The 19584-nt window shown below is 39.3% G+C and overlaps 2 protein-coding genes across 12 annotated transcripts in view; one reads left to right on the top strand and one right to left on the bottom strand.

Moving 5' to 3' along the window:
• LOC129770241 (SCY1-like protein 2) overlaps positions 1-19584 on the bottom strand; it is a 295540-nt gene that overhangs the window by 233856 nt on the left and 42100 nt on the right. The gene's annotated exons all lie outside the window — the stretch shown is intronic.
• Positions 11039-11878, top strand: LOC129766505 (uncharacterized). Its single transcript, XM_055767073.1, has one exon. It carries the CDS (start codon positions 11039-11041, stop codon positions 11876-11878), a length of 840 nt encoding a protein of 279 aa, XP_055623048.1.

Here is a 19584-nt window from a genome sequence, read left to right as displayed (position 1 = left end):
ATGTTTTATACAGAAAATATGCTAGAATAAAGACAGCCCTAAATCGGACAACTCCATGCTCGAGTTCTGCTCTTATCAACATATTCGGCGATACTTTTTTATTGGTATAGATAGAAAATATAGGAGTGCGTTTCATCACATGAAATTCCATTTCCAGTTTCGAACAAAGATCAATTTCGCTAGTTCAAACATCAAATGGACTAACAACACTTGTCAATATGTAATTGTAGAACATATGGGAATTTAATTTTTCAAATTTTCCCTTTTTCCTTCAATGTTTTCCGAAAAGTTTCAATTGTCATGTTTGGTTGGAATATTTTTGGTTGGAATATGTGTAATATTCTTATGGGACCCCCTCTTCATTCCACAGGAGGGAGGGGTGTCATACCATTATAAAGGGTGTGTCACATCAAATTGCATCACGGAAAAAACGCCGATCCTTTTGAAAATTTTAGACAGTAAAATAAAAACTATTAAACAACTTTTGGCATTTTCTTTTTATTCATACTTCGAGCCCAAGCCCGTATGCTCGCACCTTCCTCTTTACCCCGTCCATAAGATTCTGTACAACGTCAGGTTGTAGTTTTTTTTTGGACAGAAATCCATTTTCTCTTGAAGTCCGCCTCCGATTTGACAACTTTTGGGTTCTTCTGGAGGGCCTGCTTCATAATCGCCCAATATTTCTCTATTGGGCGAAGCTCCGGCGCGTTGGGCGGGTTCATTTCCTTTGGCACGAAGGTGACCACGTTGGCTTCGTACCACTCCAACACGTCCTTTGAATAGTGGCACGAAGCGAGATCCGGCCAGAAGATGGTCGGGCCCTCGTGCTGCTTCAATAGTGGTAGTAAGCGCTTCTGTAGGCACTCCTTAAGGTAAACCTGCCCGTTTACCGTGCCGGTCATCACGAAGGGGGCGCTCCGCTTTCCGCAAGAGCAGATCGCTTGCCACACCATGTACTTTTTGGCAAACATGAATAGTTTCTGCTTGCGAATCTCCTCCGGAACGCTGAATTTGTCCTCTGCGGAGAAGAACAACAGGCCCGGCAGCTGACGAAAGTCCGCTTTGACGTAGGTTTCGTCGTCCATTACCAGGCAATGCGGCTTCGTCAGCATTTCGGTGTACAGCTTCCGGGCTCGCGTCTTCCCCACCATGTTTTGCCTTTCGTCGCGGTTAGGAGCCTTCTGAACCTTGTATGTACGCAGGCCCTCCCGCTGCTTGGTCCGCTGGACGAATGAACTTGACAAATTCAGCTTATTGGCGACATCCCGGACCGAACTTCTCGGATCACGTCTAAACTGCTTAACTACGCGCTTGTGATCTTTTTCACTGACGAAGCATCCATTTTTGCCGTTCTTCACCTTCCGGTCGATGGTTAGGTTCTCGAAGTAATCGTTTTAGTACTCTGCTGACCGTGGATTGGACGATTCCCAGCATCTTACCGATGTCCCGATGTGACAACTCCGGATTCTCGAAATGAGTGCACAGGATTAATTCACGACGCTCTTTTTCGTTCGACGACATTTTTCCAAATTTACGAAAAATTGACAGTGAAGCATGGCCAACGTGATCTATACATACATCAAGGCCCTATATTGTGCATTGGTTCGATCCGTTCTAGAATATGCTCGCGTTGTATGGTCACCATATTACCAAAATAGTGTACAACGTATTGAGTCGATTCAGCGAAAATTTGTTCGATTTTCCTTGCGTAATCTGCCATGGAATGACCCATTTAATCTGCCCAGCTACGAGGATCGCTGTAGTCTCATAGGATTGGATTCATTGGGCTCTCGTAGGAATGTTACCAAAGCGCTTTTTGTATCTGATATTATTTCATCAAATATCGATTGCCCCGAATTGCTATACTTAATTAATTTTAACATTAGTCGTCGCAATTTGCGTACCCGTAACTACTTGTACCTTCCACCATCTCGAACAAATTACGGCTACAATGAACCCGTAACCAGTATGTGTCGTGTGTTCAATCTTTGTAGTTCGTCTTTTGATTATCACCTCTCCCGTTCGTCCCTCAAAGCGCTCTATTCTGCTATTCTTAAGTAGTTATAATTGTTATAGGTTTAATATTTAGTTCTATAGTTTTATTATTTAATAATTAATTCTCGGTCATTAGGGCAAACATGTTAAGCCTGTTGATGTTTGTAAAATAAAATGAAAATGAATGATACACTCTTATCTGATTATAAGCGAAAGCTGAAGATATAATTCCTAAAAATTAAATTTCTACAGCGTTTTTTCCGTGATGCAATTTGATGTGACACACCCTTTAGAAACATTTCTCATACCCAAAAACTTCGAGTTATGCAGAAGTTTGTGTTTCATTTGTCTGGCAGCCCCCCTCAGAGAAAGGGGGAGGAGTGTACTCACCATAGAAACGTTTCGTGCCCCGTAAAACCTTCATGTGCCAAGTTTGGCTCGATTGCTTGATTAGTTTTCGAGTTATGCAGAAATTTGTGTATCATTTGTATGACAGCCCACCCTTAGAGAGCGGAAAGAGTGTCTAACCGCCATAGAAATACTTATTACATCTTAAAACTTCCACATGTCAAATTTGTTTTTTTTTCTCTATTATAGTGACTTTCAACACATTTCGGCTGGTTTGTCACTTTTACTTCCATTTTTGGAAGAATGTCGGGAGTGAGAATTGAACTCGTGATCTCTACGTGAGAGGTATGGATGTTATCACTACGCCAGATCGACTCCCAAATTTGGTTTCGTTTGCTTGATTAATTCTCGAGTAATTCAGAAATTTGTGTTTCATGAGTATGGCAGCCTCTCTTAGAGAAGAGGGAGGAGTATCTAACCACCATAAAAACATTTATTGCACCCTAAAACCTCCACAATTTGGTTTCATTTGCTTGATTAATTCTCGAGTAACGCAGAAATTTGTGTTTCATTTGTATGGCAGCCCCCCATTAGAGAGAGGAGTGGAGAGTCTAACCACCATAGAAATATTTATTGCAGCCTAAAATATCAATATGCCTTATTTGGTTTCATTTGCTTGATTAATTCCCGAGTAATGAAGAAATTTGTGTTCAATTTGCATGGCAGCAACACCCCCCCCCCCCTCTAAGAGAAGGGGGGGGGTCTCAAGCTATCACGAAAACCTTCTCCGGCCCCAAAAACCCCTACATACCATAAGAATCAGACAGGCAGACAGACAGAAATCCATTTTTATATATAAATATTCTATTTTTATTTTGCGTGCCATTAAAATAAAATGTTTCGTTTGAATTTTATTAATTGTATCCAATTAAATATGATGGAAATGTCGTGTCGTAAGACTCTTGAAATTACTATTTTTACTAACAAGATTGTTTTTTATTCAAACAAAATTGAGTAAATCGTTATCTAATGCTGATTTTTATACAATGTGAACGACACTTCGTTTATATCGCTTCAAGTTCGATTGCTAACGATACCGCCCAGCTCTAACTGTCATAACATGAAGAAAGGGGGTTACTGAAAGGTTTAGAGTGATTTTAATATTATTTTTTGGAGGTGGGTTTTTATTTTTGTCATCGCATATTTGCACGCATTAAAGAAGTCATGTAGGGGGGCAAACAAAATCTGACAATAATGGCAAAACTTGTTAATTACTTGATAGATTAATAGTTAACAAACCATTCTATAAAATTACGGTAGTTGTTTTTGAAAAAATAGTTCAGAAATTGAAAAAAGTTTCTAAACATCCAAGGTGGACTTGTTTATGCCTATCACTGTATTACATTATTAATGTTCAAAATATCTAGTTAATGCCAATAATTGAAGATTGATGGAATTTTATTTGTTTACTAGCTGACCCAGCGAACGTTGTTCTGCCAAATAAATTATTGCTAGTGAATATTTTGGTGATTGAATAATTAATAACTAGTATATTGTAAGTATGTTTGAATGGTTTTACGTTTGTGATCCATTCGTTGATGAAGATCAAACGAATATGTGGCGATAAAAGCTTTGACATACAGAGAAAGTTAGCGCTTCAAACGATGACCGCCGACAACAATGAATAAAAATCAAATAATTCAAACTATCTTTTATTTATGTATTCCATTTAATATTTTTTTCAATTTTAATATGTTAATAAGTAAAATGTGAAGAGAAAGAAAGTAATATATTTTTGTCTTAAAGTAGAAAATGAAATAAAGAAAATGAATATTATTTTGTTCAATTACGATCTCGTTAGTGAAAAATAGGTTTTCTGAATGGACAGCCAAACTCATGATTGTTGGATCCCGTTCATGAGTTTTGAAACCACAGATATGACAGACAACATAATTGGTGCTGATATATCGACCAATTTGTTGACGCATTATTTCGTCGTTGTCATTCAATCGAGAAGTAGCCACATTTTTGTGCTCCGTAGTTCCCGCGATTAGTGTGTTAAAATGCTTCAAATGCAGAGAATTTGGACATGGAGCACGGATTGCAAACAAAATTATGAATCGTGTTCTAGGTGTAGTTAGGTCAACTTTATTGAAATGTGTTAATTGTTTGAAAATGAATAAAGAATGTAAAATTTAGAAAACTGGTTCGAAATGTTCCTTGTTTCTAGCAAGTTAAATATTTTAGCTGGTGATTTCAATATAAATTGGCGTGATGACTACAATTCGAACCATTTGAAGCGCTTATCTAATTTCTTCAATTTGAAACAAACAGTAAATTAATTCACGCGTATTTCCAGGTACAGTAAAACTTTAATTGATCATGTTGATTCCAATTTTGAAACTATCAACACAGTCACGGATACCAATTTGAAAATAATCGATCATGAGACCTTAGTTATCAATATTGTAGATAATTTCGTGGCAAACGACGATTTTGTTAAATTAAAGTGCTTGAGGAAATATTTGAAACATGCCGTTTCGAATCTTGTGACGAGAAGTCTGGGGTGGCATTGCGCATTGCTGCAACTCGAAACGAGTAACTCGTTTCGAGAAAATTCGAACTCAAATCAAAATGGTTTTAGTAATATGTATATTTTTCAAGCTCATATTTTCGGTGTACTAGATTTAGAGCAAAATTTAACTCGTAGATAAATGTAAAATTTATTCGGTTCGTAAACAAAGCTAGTCAAAGGCTTGTCAAAATGGTCGAAACGAACAAAAATCACTCGTTTCGAAATGCGCAATGTCACCCCTGGATTCTCCATTCGAGGTCGATAATTTAGATGAATCAGCAGCTGTTCTAACCTAAGATAAGATCAGACAATAGGGGGTCTTTTACGGACCAAATTTCTGTCAGATACGGACCAAATTTCTGTCAGTCGTTCTGATTTCTGATTGGTCGATTTCGATAAATTTTGTAAACAAAGTCGATTTTTCCAGTGTTGCCAATAAAAATAAATTACGTTGGGTTTGTATTGAATTTAGAAAAAAAATGAATTTAATTGATATTACGATACTTAGTTTAGAGGAAATGTGAAGGAATTGTATACACGTTTTACCTAATTATTTTGTTACTATATTTTGATTGAATTGAAAAATTTATATATATATATATATATATATATATATATATATATATATATATATATATATATATATATATACATCCATTTCATGTCAAACCGATATAGTGCTCCTCAGATTTCCATGAAAAGTGGTAGTTTCTTTCTTTATTGCAAAATATTAGACCCGTATTTTTTATTTTTTCGTTAGGGTGACCTTTTCTTATTTTAGGGTGGTCCGAAAAATCATTTTTTTCAACTTTTTCCTAAAAGTGCCTTTTTTAAAAATTCATAACTTTTGAATCACTGAACCGATTTAGATGATCGATATATCAAATTGAAGCCAATTAATCTTTTTTGGAAAAATATTAGGCTTGCCAAGAAATCGAATTTTGTTTTCGTAACTATTGATTGTAGTTGTTTTTTGTTATTTTTATGTTTTTTGTTTTTATGTTTTTATATTTTATGTTTTTTCTTGAAAGCTGAGGATTTATTACATAACATATCTCGATATCAGATAGGCTTTTTTGTGTTTTTGAGTGACTTTTCAAAGTTAACCGGTCGTCCGTAAAATCATTTTTCCACTCTTATCCAAAAATAATTTTTTGCAAAAATTTATTACATTTGAACTACTGAACTGATTGAGATGATCGACATATTAAATTGAAGCCAATAAGCCAATCTTTTTTGAAAAAATATCACACTTACCGGAAAGATAGGATTCTAGTCGCATAGGTCTAGTCTAGTCACATAAGAATATTGAACGAAGACTTAAAACATGTTAAATTTACAAAATAATGACTCTAAAACTACCTCATTGGCTTCAATTAGATTTATTGATCATCTGAATCGGTTCAGAGGTTCAAAAGTTATGATTTTTTGAAAAAGTCATTTTTGGGAAAAAGTGGAAAAAATGAGTTTTCGGACAACACTAAAATGGAAATGGACATAAGTTTAGTTTAATAATAATCTATTTGGTTTCTGATACTAATATATTTTATTTCTACCATGTCATGCTCCTGCTATCAAATTTTCGTTTCCTTGTTTTTTTGTTTTCTCCGCTTTTTAAACGAAAAGATATAAATTTTTTTATAATGTCATTCCTTGTTTTTTCACAATGGAATAAAGTGGATGGCAAAACATACATTTCTCCTGCCATTTTCTTCGGCAAATCAGTTTCGTTAGGTTCCAAATGCGATTTCATATTTCGGAATAGAATTTCCATTGCTAAGAAGAAATTAAAAGTCTCATCATTCACTATGCAGATGGGAGAGTTAGAAGCTGTAGCTCGCAAATATGAAAAAAGAGACGGTTGATACAATCTAGGTTGTGTTTTGCTGACTACCAATCTCTTGTTACACTGCTGACATGTTCTTTCCCGCTGAATAATTTTTTTGATGATGAAACCAGCTATATAGAACAACGAATTTTGTTCTGTTCTGTCGAGAAAAGTTTTCGCTTCATCGACGGTGTACTCATAGTCGAATTCAATATTCATATCATCCACATTATCACTAGAATTAGATGAAGCTGAAATTCGATATGATGTCGATGCTGCTTCATTGTCCATCAATTTCTGGGCTGAACATTCTTCACGCCGCTTTGATAGCAAATCTATCAATCCAATAAGATGTTGTTGTGTATCGGCTGTATACGAAGCATTCGGTACTACGGTCATGTATTGCGAAAGAGTCACAATTTTCAAGTTATTGCTGAATTGCAATGGAGTTGGGCGTCGTTGCTTTGCACGAATCAATGAGAAAAGACTCTCCAGACAATCTTGGACGAACCGCGATGTAAATATTTGTGGGTGTCCTTCATGCAAAAGCCGATCTGTCAACCTCACAATTGCATTCGTGCAAACGATTACACTTGTTTGCCATGGTTTCCAATGTCCGTGTCCTACTTGGAGATCATACATTAACCGCACCATGGTCTTCAGATGAGCGATATCCTCGTCATATTTCATAGGATCATTCAAACAAAATACTTTTTCTTCTGCCCTATTATTGATAAGCTCGAACCATCGAGCAAAGTCTTCTATGAAGCATGCGGTAGTAAGAAGCTCCGGTAATTCTCGTATTTCCGCATGAAACTTCAATGCTGCAGCCACCGTCCTGTTGCAATATTTTGTTGCGTTGCATACTTTCATTTTATCTATTGAAGATGTTCTGTTGTCAAAGCACACATCCGAGGCCGTTAGTCTGTGACAAAGCCGCAACGTGTTGTTTATTTCGGAGTTCACGATTGTGGTTAAATGGTCTCGATGAACAATATTGGATGTTAGCTTTTTTTCACGAACATACCAATCCGGAACTTTCAGGTAGACATTGTTCAACCAGCCATGTACTGTATTTTTAAATACGTGTACGGGATCGGGTATGATCTCTAGCATTCTGTTCTCAGCGTTTGGATGAGGTATCGCAGCATTTAATGTCTCATTTTTGCGACGAATATCGATCCCCAAATCCTTCCACATGCGCTGGTTTTCGGACCCGGAATCTGTTGTTATAAAATGGACACGCAAACTGATTCCCTCTGCTCTTGAAACTGCAGACAATACAGCATTCTTCAAAAACTCTTTTTGTATAGAGTTGCCAGTGTACTCGAAAGCAACCACCTGTTTCCAGCGCGCTGCGATTCCAACTAGCATGAATACCAAAGCTTTACAGGCTAAAGTTTGGGACATAGGAAGCGTTGTTGTTCCAACAAACTGCTTCGTATTTTGGCAAAACTCATTTGCCTCGTCTATGCTCATTTCGTCTAGAACCAATCCGCAGTCCTTTTCTTCAACCGACATTGTGGAGACTTTATGTTGTAGCAGCTCGAATATATCTTCAAGAATACCTACAAAATATCATTTCATATATTAACATGCGATGAGACATATGATTATAATTACATACCAGGACTGAAACGAACTCCTTCAATTTGGCGTAGTAGAGTCCTCGTGGATGGGAACGGGAAGCCTTTTTGAATAAGCTTGTCGTATCCACCTTGACATGCAAACCGAATTTGTAAATTTTCCGTAATCGTTTCATTGGACCAACGTTTCACTTTTTTAACCTCTCCTGTTAATAGCTTAATTTGATCTTCTCTGAAAAGCTTCTTCAAGGGTTGTTTTCCACGAATTCTCGAGGTCAGATATCCGCATTTTTTCTTCCATTGTTTTACAATTCTATTAACGGTTACATCAATATAAAATATTAGAAAATAACATATTTTTTGACACACTACCTTTTCAGCTTGGAAATTTGATGTTTCAAACGAAATATTTCTTCCTGTAGTTGTTTATCTCCTTCATATACGTCAACCAAATCATAATTGTTCTCAATACTTTGTATCTCTTCCCATTCCTCATTCGCGGATGCAGCTAAGGTCGGAATTTTCGTAACTCCATTTTCATTGTATTTCCCATCAACAAAATGAGCCTGTATATATACTAGTATTAGGATATGTTTTAGAATTAGTTTTTAATACCTACGCTACATATTCTTGTGCTTGATTTGATTTCAAAGAATGGAACTTCTAATTCACTGTTCACGCAAAATCGAATCCATTCTTTCCGAATATTTTTGTCTTGAGGGAACCGATAAAATTTATACTCAGGATGAGTATCCGTCCTTCGCTCACAATTTAAGGCTTTACACTTCATTTTTATTTTTGAATTACGTTTTGTATGAATAAAATGGCTTCCTAACGTTGTTTTGGTTGTATTCCTGCTCATATAATAAGATAGAATGTTTTGGTTCAGACAATGAGAATCTGCATAACGCTGTAACGGTTGTCAGATTAGATTTATTTGCTAAAAAAAAATCCCAAATTTGTTTTGGAAACGATTATATTATAGATATGGGTATTTAAAAGACTTATTTTATCCTTTTAAAGCATATTTTTGAGATTGTCTATTTGAAAATATGCAATAATCATTGAATTCGCACCAACCAAATGTTACGATTCATTAAAATAGAAATTTGAAAAATCCGATATTTTATAATATTTGGCAGCTCTGGCATCTTCATGTCATGGCTTCGTTTTTGGACGACGAAGAAGAGTAAGAAGCCAGTTGTCTGGTCTTGTCTTAGGTTCTAACTATTGCCTTGAAAACGTGTACGTGTACGTCTTTTTTTTTTGCATCACTGTTGTGTTATTGAGTCGTGTTTTTCTGTTGTCCATCTATTTATTGTCGATTCCACCGTAAGTCAATCGCTCAACGCCGCACCTGCCCATCTGCAACCACTCGAATAAACCACCCAACGAGAATTCGCAATATCCCAGTCAGGTAGGATAAGTGAAAAATATATTTTTCCGAGCTGGCTAGAGTGTGGTCGAAACAAACTGCCCGCCGCCATTGTCCCACGTCATAAGCCTCCCACCTCGTCACTCTCCACCTGCACTGTTTTTGCAACCCTCCGCCCTGCGCCACCGACCGAAATATAAACATCATTGCTCAAAGCGAATCGCTCCACTTCGTCGCCCCGCTCCGTGGACTGTTGCTGGTATTGTTTTGATCACCGTCTGTCATCGTACACGCGCGCCCCTGTGGCGTTTTGTTAGAGAAGTGTAACTCACGGATTGGCGATCTAATACTTATGACAGACATACAGCTGTACTTGCGTTGTACTTCGAAAATTGTATGTCTGTCACCATGTACAGCGCTAGAACCATGCAAGCAACTCGGTACAATCGCTGTACCTGTACCGACCTATTTTACCGCTGTTCATGGCTACAGTTGTACTGTGCGCAGCGCCATAGACGGTTAGTGGTGGGTAGCATGAACAAGCAGAATCAAATCACTAGATAAACGTTCTTTTCATTGACTTTCTTTTAAGTTAATAACTCAGATTGGAAACTTTTTTGTTGTGTTTGATTTTTGTTTTGTTTAGACACTAAATAAAAACCTTTTTCATTGAAATATGTGGTGGAAATTGGAAAAATATCTGATTGTCAGTTTGACATACGGTACAATGTACAACCAAAGTATGTCTGTCATGGTACGATGGTACCTGTACAACGCTGTACACGTACAACGCAAGTACAGCTGTATGTCTGTCCCTGGTATAACGCAAAACGTAAACGATCGGTGAGACATCTGAATTATGTTTTTGAACTAAGAAAATTATGCTAATGTAACCTAAAACTAAAAAACAAATCACGTATATTTTACTTCCGGGCTTTCCAAGGCAGTTCTCACATGCAGGAATCGTACATTTTTCTACTTGTGTTTGATTGTGCTCTCGAATTTCCTTCTTTAATTCAACCATTTGCAACATTTTTATAGTTTTCACTACTGAAAGAGGTAAATAAATAACATGTTATACATAAAATTGCGCAGAATTAAATTTCTTAAAAACTCATCGCAATCAAATAATCTTTTATGATTATAACACTGTAATTTATGGAAAGAACTACAAACCTTCCATAAGCTCACATGGCAAAATTTAAAACCATCATCACTTTTACCGCAGCGCCGCCTAGGTGTAGATTTGTACGTTAGATCGCCAATCGCATTTTGTTTGGTTCACGGTATCGCAGTGCTGCCAGTTTATTTATTATTTATTACTCTGCGTAATGGAAATCTGCAACAGTTGCGCATCGAACATGACATCTGCCGAAGTTGTTTGTGGTGGCTTTTGTAAAGCAACTTTCCATTTCAAATGCGCCAGAATAACAGAGGCTTTGTACAATGAAATCATTGGAAATCCCGCTGTATTCTGGATGTGCAAAGGATGCTGCGACATCATGGGGAACGCATGCTTTAGGAACACGATAACATCGATGAATTCTGTAACCGCGGAACTAAACAACATGCATAAAAAGGTTGTCGAAGAACTAAAGACGGAGATAAAAGACAGCTTGATTGCCGAACTGCGATTGGAGATACAAGGAGGCTTCAATAAACTTTCTCCGGCGGTTTTATCCCCGTTGCCACACCGTTTTCAATTTGACAATCGATCATCACCGAAGAGAGCCCGCGACGACGACCCCGAACGACTCGAACGGCCAACGAAGATATTCCGTGGTACTGGGTTGATGGCGAACGGAGCAACTATCGCGACCGCCGTAAGGACAGAGAGTAGATTTTGGATGTATCTATCAAAAATTTCTCCCGAAGTCTCGGAAGCGGACATCCAAAACCTCGCCAAGGAATGTCTGCAGACGGATGATGTAGTTGCAAAATCACTCATCCCCAGGGGACGACCGCTGAACACGTTGACGTTTGTATTGTTCAAGGTGGACATCAACCAAAGCTTAAAAACAAAAGCAATGGACCCCTCTACTTGGCCGCAAGGGATTGAATTTCGCGAGTTTGAAGACAATGGTTCCACCTCACGGCATTTTTGGAAGCCAGCGCCAATAGCCGACCCGGGAGCATCAACGTCGACGAACAACCCCATCCAACTGACTTGATACACATCGAAACACTCCAACCTCGCGCCGGAACCCGATCGATAAGCGTATATTACCAGAACGTTAGGGGACTTCGAACAAAATCAAATGCTCTCCATCTCACCCTGTGCTCGTGTGACTACGATATCATCGCTTTCACGGAGACATGGCTTCGCGAAGATATTTCCAACGCTGGATTAGACTCGAATTACACACTCTATCGCTGCGACCGCAACTCTTCGACCAGCAATCTGACTCGGGGCGGAGGTGTTCTCATTGGAGTACAAAAATGCTTACAGTGTAGCATCATCGAAGTTCCAAATGCAACCGAACTCGAACAAATTGCAGTCAAAGTAAGTCTCGCAAATATATCAATCTTTGTATGCTGTGTTTACTTGAAACCCAATAGCGATCCAGAGATGTATAGGAAACACTGTAGCAGCGTTCAGTACCTTCTCGAACGCAAAAACGAAACCGACGCGGTTATCATTCTGGGAGACTATAACTTACCGAACCTTTTGTGGTACTTCGATGAACAGTTGGACAGCTATTTACCCGCTAACGATTCCTCTGAGTCAGAAATCACCCTTACACAGACGATTCTTGGCTCTGGATTGTCTCAAATCTGCAATTTCCTCAACGCCAATGGCCGCCTGCTTGACTTGTCTTTCATAAATGACACTAAACCATTTCAAATCTTGGAACCATCCACTGCGCTGCTTAAGGTCGACGCACATCATAGACCATTCGTTTTAACATGTGCCGTTTCTTCCATTTCAAATGAAGACCAAGACGACGCCTTTTATTACGACTTCAAAAGATGTGATCCTGCGCTGTTGGACGAAGCTTTGGCTAATGTGGACTGGGTACTCCTTCTGTCTGACTGCCCAGTAAACACTTCTGTTTCCCGTTTCTACGAAGTCGTTAATGCTCAAATAGATGACAAGGTACCGCTCAAGAAGAGAAAATCGCAAAAGCACCACAAATGCCACTGGTGGTGTAAGGAATTGGGAACGAATCGCAACAGACTTCGGAAAATTCGCAAACGTTACTTCAAGAATCGTTCTGCAGAAAACAAGCTAGCTCTCCAGAGCGCGGAAAGCACTTACAATGAATTGAAGAACGCTGCATTTCGCAACCACATCAACCGTTTGAAAAGAAATTTTAAGCGCGATCCGTCATCTTTCTGGACCTTCATCAAGAGTAGGAAGGAAAACCATGGATCCCCTTCGGATTTGTTCTACGGCGAGCGCCAAGCCAACAATCACCGTGAGTCTGCGAACCTTTTCGCTGACTTCATCAGTAGCGTTTACACTAATGAGCCATCCGTCGTTGAAAGCGAACTAAACTCTTCTCACACCCTTCATCTCCCTCGCCTTGCATTGTCGTCTAGTGACGTTCAGACGGCGCTTTCATCTGTAGATATATCGAAAGGCGCAGGGCCTGATCGCCTACCACCATTGCTGTTAAAACAATGCGCCACATCGTTGTCGCTCCCCGTGTCGATTCTCTTCAATAAGTCGTTATCTGATGAAGTGTTCCCGAAGGCATGGAAGATCGCATCGATTTCACCAATCCACAAAAGCGGCAATATCCACAATGTTGCCAACTATCGCCCGATCTCAATATAGAATTGTCTAGGTAAGGTTCTAGAGAAAATGGTACATGACGTCATTTACCGCTCCGTTCGACATGTTATATCAGATAGACAGCACGGGTTTATGAAAAGTCGCGCAACTACTACAAACCTGATGACGTTTGTGCATGGACTGATTGGGAAGCTCGAGAAACGGAAACAGGTCGACACAGTCTATATAGATTTTGCCAAAGCCTTCGACAAAGTTCCGCACGCGACAGCTGTTGATAAAATGAGAGGCATAGGCCTGCCGGATTGGATCACTAAATGGACGCACTCTTACTTAACAAGTCGCGAGGGGTTCGTTAAGTTCAATGGTGCCATGTCTGGCACATTCAACATCCCCTCTGGAGTGCCACAGGGCAGCCACTTAGGACCACTCATTTTCAACATTTTTGTCAACGACATCTGCAGTCTTCTTCGCTGCGATTGTCTGATGTATGCAGACGACCTTAAGATCTATCGTGCCGTGTCCTCGTCGCTGGACTGCTGTGTGCTTCAGGAGGATCTAAACTCAGTACTAGATTGGTGCTCTTCAAATGGCATGCATGGTGGTGGTTCAATGGTGGTTCACTAGTGACCATTCTATCCTGGATTCCTCGAGTCGAGAAGACGCACCACGCTAGATGTGGGGTACATACTAGGGGGGCGTTGCTGATTAATGGTCAGCTGCATCCCAATAGGAAGTATCCCGTGTCGGGCACACGTACAGAGCATTGGAGACAGCAACATCCCAATTACGAGAACACTTGTAATACTAACCTCGAGCCGACCGCGAGTAATCGGTTACATATTACTAACATAGATAATAAGAAAAACTGTCAAAATATTGAACTCCGGCCCCGTCAGGCTAACGCCTTATGAGCCTTGATAAAAATATATATTTTGGAAAAAAAAATGGCATGCAAGTGAACACTTCGAAGTGTAAAGTCATGTCTTTCACTCGTCAACGCTCTCTAATCGATTTCGCTTACACAATGGGCACAAGCAACCTGGAACGCGTTGAAAAAATTCGAGACCTAGGCATACTGATAGACTCCAAAGCGAAATTCAACGAGCACATCTCCGCGATTACTGCTAAAACGTACGCTTTGCTGGGCTTCATCCGACGCAACACGGTAGCCTTTAACGATGTATACGCTTTGAAGACCCTATTTTGTTCTCTAGTTAGAAGCACATTAGAATATGCAGTACAAGTTTGGGCACCATACCACAGAGAGCAAATTACTCGAATCGAAAACGTCCAGAAAACTTTCATAAAATATGCATTGCGCCGCTTACCCTGGACCAATCCCGTAATATTACCGGCATATGAGGACCGATGTTAATTGATCGATTTAGAGACGTTAGCCAAGCGGCGGATAAATTCGCGCAGGCTGTTTATATTCGATCTGATCACCGGCCGTCTGGATTGTTGCTACTTGCTAGAGAATTTGAACTTCCATGCACCTGTGCGAAATCTCCGGAATCAAGTCCTCTTGTGGTTTCCTGCTCATCGTACTCAGTACGCCTATTTCGAGCCTCTGATCACCAGCAGTAGGCTATTCAACGAAGTGACAGACGTTTTTGACTTCAACATTGCAAAAAATACATTTAGAAATAGAATAAGACAAATAAGATAGTTAAGTCTGTACTACTTTTAGAGTCGAAGACGATACGAAATAAATCAAATCAGCTAGATACGCAAAAGTTTGTATCTTTGAAAAACTCGAACAGCTGATACAATTTGGATCTTTTGCGCCTTAAACGTGAGAGAGAGAGAGAGAGACAAATGGTACAACAAATTTCGTAGAACAAATGATGGAAATCATTGGAATATGTACAATCACATATTCACAATCGATTAAGAAAACTCGTTGTGAATTTATTAAGAGGAACATTGATCAGCATCAAAACAGCAGCAAAGAGTTATGGAAAATTTTGAAATCTTTATTGAAACCTAGTAATAGTAAACCGCGGTCCATAGCTTTTCATGGCACACTTGAACAGTCTGAACAGGCTATAGTATCTAAGTTTAATGATTATTTCGTCAATAGTGTTTCATTGAGCAATCAATCCATTGAATTGGTCGATGGACCTGATGAAATAAAACAGCCGGTTAATAAAGGGTGTGTCACATCAAATTGCATCACGGAAAAAACGCTGTAGAAATTTAATTTTTAGGAATTATATCTTCAGCTTTCGCTCATAATCAGATAAGAGTGTATAGATCACGTTGGCCATGCTTCACTGTCAATTTTTCGTAAATTTGGAAAAATGTCGTCGAACGAAAAAGAGCGTCGTGAATTAATCCTGTGCACTCATTTCGAGAATCCGGAGTTGTCACATCGGGACATCGGTAAGATGCTGGGAATCGTCCAATCCACGGTCAGCAGAGTACTAAAACGATACTTCGAGAACCTAACCATCGACCGGAAGATGAAGAACGGCAAAAATGGATTCTCCGTCAGTGAAAAAGATCACAAGCGCGTAGTTAAGCAGTTTAGACGTGATCCGAGAAGTTCGGTCCGGGATGTCGCCAATAAGCTGAATTTGTCAAGTTCATTCGTCCAGCGGACCAAGCAGCGGGAGGGCCTGCGTACATACAAGGTTCAGAAGGCTCCTAACCGCGACGAAAGGCAAAACATGGTGGGGAAGACGCGAGCCCGGAAGCTGTACACCGAAATGCTGACGAAGCCGCATTGCCTGGTAATGGACGACGAAACCTACGTCAAAGCGGACTTTCGTCAGCTGCCGGGCCTGTTGTTCTTCTCCGCAGAGGGCAAATTCAGCGTTCCGGAGGAGATTCGCAAACAGAAACTATCCAAGTTTGCCAAAAAGTACATGGTGTGGCAAGCGATCTGCTCTTGCGGAAAGCGGAGCGCCCCCTTCGTGATGACCGGCACGGTAAACGGGCAGGTTTACCTTAAGGAGTGCCTACAGAAGCGCTTACTACCACTATTGAAGCAGCACGAGGGCCCGACCATCTTCTGGCCGGATCTCGCTTCGTGCCACTATTCAAAGGACGTGTTGGAGTGGTACGAAGCCAACGGGGTCACCTTCGTGCCAAAGGAAATTCGCCCAGTAGACCGATCCTTTTGAATATTTTAGACAGTAAAATAAAAACTATTAAACAACTTTTGGCATTCTCTTTTTATTCATACTTCGAGCCCAAGCCCGTATGCTCGCACCTTCCTCTTTACCCCGTCCATAAGGTTCTGTACAACGTCAGGTTGTAGTTTTTTTTTGAACAGAAATCCATTTTCTCTTGAAGTCCGCCTCCGATTTGACAACTTTTGGGTTCTTCCGGAGGGCCTGCTTCATAATCGCCCAATATTTCTCTATTGGGCGAAGCTCCGGCGCGTTGGGCGGGTTCATTTCCTTTGGCACGAAGGTGACCACGTTGGCTTCGTACCACTCCAACACGTCCTTTGAATAGTGGCACGAAGCGAGATCCGGCCAGAAGATGGTCGGGCCCTCGTGCTGCTTCAATAGTGGTAGTAAGCGCTTCTGTAGGCACTCCTTAAGGTAAACCTGCCCGTTTACTGTGCCGGTCATCACGAAGGGGGCGCTCCGCTTTCCGCAAGAGCAGATCGCTTGCCACACCATGTACTTTTTGGCAAACTTGAATAGTTTCTGCTTGCGAATCTCCTCCGGAACGCTGAATTTGTTCTCTACGGAGAAAAACAACAGGCCCGGCAGCTGACGAAAGTCCGCTTTGACGTAGGTTTCGTCGTCCATTACCAGGCAATGCGGCTTCGTCAGCATTTCGGTGTACAGCTTCCGGGCTCGCGTCTTGCCCACCATGTTTTGCCTTTCGTCGCGGTTAGGAGCCTTCTGAACCTTGTATGTACGCAGGCCCTCGCGCTGCTTGGTCCGCTGGACGAATGAACTTGACAAATTCAGCTTATTGGCGACATCCCGGACCGAACTTCTCGCATCACGTCTAAACTGCTTAACTACGCGCTTGTGATCTTTTTCACTGACGGAGAATCCATTTTTGCCGTTCTTCATCTTCCGGTCGATGGTTATGTTCTCGAAGTATCGTTTTAGTACTCTGCTGACCGTGGATTGGACGATTCCCAGCATCTTACCGATGTCCCGATGTGACAACTCCGGATTCTCGAAATGAGTGCACAGGATTAATTCACGACGCTCTTTTTCGTTCGACGACATTTTTCCAAATTTACGAAAAATTGACAGTGAAGCATGGCCAACGTGATCTATACACTCTTATCTGATTATAAGCGAAAGCTGAAGATATAATTCCTAAAAATTAAATTTCTACAGCGTTTTTTTCCGTGATGCAATTTGATGTGACACACCCTTTATGTATAAAAAGAAAATGCCAATAGTTGTTTAATAGTTTTTATTTTACTGTCTAAAATTTTCAAAAGGATCGGTCTACTGGGCGAATTTTAACAGCGTTTTTTCCGTGATGCAATTTGATGTGACACACCCTTTAGTAATTGTAGATTTGAATGTTTTCACCCAATTACATTAAATGAACTTAGAACTATTTACTTATTATTTGTATGACAGAACTCAATGGACTATTTTTAATGATTCAATTTCCAGTCCCGTAGGGAATAATCTTGGAGTACCTCAGGGAAATGTATAAGAGCCTCTTTTATTTATTATGTACATCAACGACATGCGACGAGTTTTACGATTTTGTGATATTAATCTTTTTGCAGTTGATACTGTGTTATTCATTGCAGCTAATGATTTGAATCAGGTCGTTTCAAATTTGAATGGATATTTGCGTTCTTTAAGTAGATGGTTGAAATGTAAGCAATTGAAGTTGAATATAAATAAAACTAAATTTATGGTAATCTCGCGAAATCGTTCTAATGAAAACGTCACTATTATAACTGATGATGAGACCATTGATCGCGTTCGAGAGATTGAATATCTTGGTGTGATTATTGATGACATACTCAAGTTCATCTCTCACATTGACAATGTCATCAAGAAAATTGCCAAGAAGTATTTTTTTCTTTCTTTATTAATCTCTTTATTAATTATTCTTTATTCTTTATAAAAGAGATTTTCAGCCAAAGGCTGGTTCATCTCTAATACCAAGAAGTATGGAATCTTATGCCGATTGAAAAACGATTTGACTATTTGCAGAAAAATACAGCTATACATTTCAATCATCTCTCCTCATTTGGATTTTTGTTTTTCCATATTATTTATAGCTAATGATACACAAATATCGAGATTATAGCGTTTGCAGAATAAAATAATGCGATTGATTCTAAAATGTAATAGATTCACTTCCTCATCTTTGATGCTGGACGCTCTAAAATGGTTATCCGTGAAGCAAAGAATTGTTTATTTAACTATGATGTTCATTTTTAAAGTAGTTAACGGTTTGCTGCCTCGATATTTGTGTGATCGAGTTGAAAGAGGAAGTAATTTCCATAGATATAGCACTAGAAACGCGAATGAATTAAGAACACCTAATTTCTTGTCAAGTGCTTCACAAAATTCGTTGTACTTTAAAGGAATAAATGTGTTCAACTCGATGCCAAGACATATTAAATGCGCAACAACACTTACAGAATTTAAGAGACACTGGATTTCACACGTGAAAGCCGTGTTTTATTAACAGTCGAAATATTTTTTTTTTAAATTTTGTTACGAAGATTTTTATTGACAATGTTTAATACGAACGGATAATTAATGTGGACAATTTTTGTAGTTTGTTTTAATATTTCAATTAACCTGACGAAGTTTATTGAACAGATTATATTATGTAGACTTTTTTTTATTTTTTTTAATTTATCTTTTTTTAATTTGTATTGATCTCTATTATGTCAGTCATGATCTGGTGATGATGGACTATTTTTATTTTTATTTTGTTGTTTTTATAGTTGTATTAGTTGAAAAAAATTAAATTCAAGTAGTCTACAAAAGCTTGAGCGTCTCTGCGCGTGCCACAGATATGAAGGATATTAAATTGAAAGATTTTTAAGTGCCGGTTTAGGAATTTTTACGTAAAGGAAATTTTCTCGATTTCTCTGAATGAGGATATTCATAGTCAATCCAAAACAAGGCTGGCGGTTGGACATGTGCTCTGGCGGACCACTTGGCTGCAAGGGCCTCG

This window comes from Toxorhynchites rutilus, chromosome 2, assembly GCF_029784135.1.
Source record: "Toxorhynchites rutilus septentrionalis strain SRP chromosome 2, ASM2978413v1, whole genome shotgun sequence".
In the NCBI taxonomy this organism is placed as follows: Eukaryota; Metazoa; Arthropoda; class Insecta; order Diptera; family Culicidae; genus Toxorhynchites; species Toxorhynchites rutilus.
The sequence above is the reverse complement of the archived record's forward strand: the minus strand, read 5'-3'. Positions and strand labels throughout refer to the sequence as shown.

What these genes read in the sequence shown, in the direction of transcription:
- LOC129766505 (XM_055767073.1), top strand. Translation starts at nt 11,039, where the DNA reads ATGGAAATCTGCAACAGTTGCGCATCGAACATGACATCTGCCGAAGTT.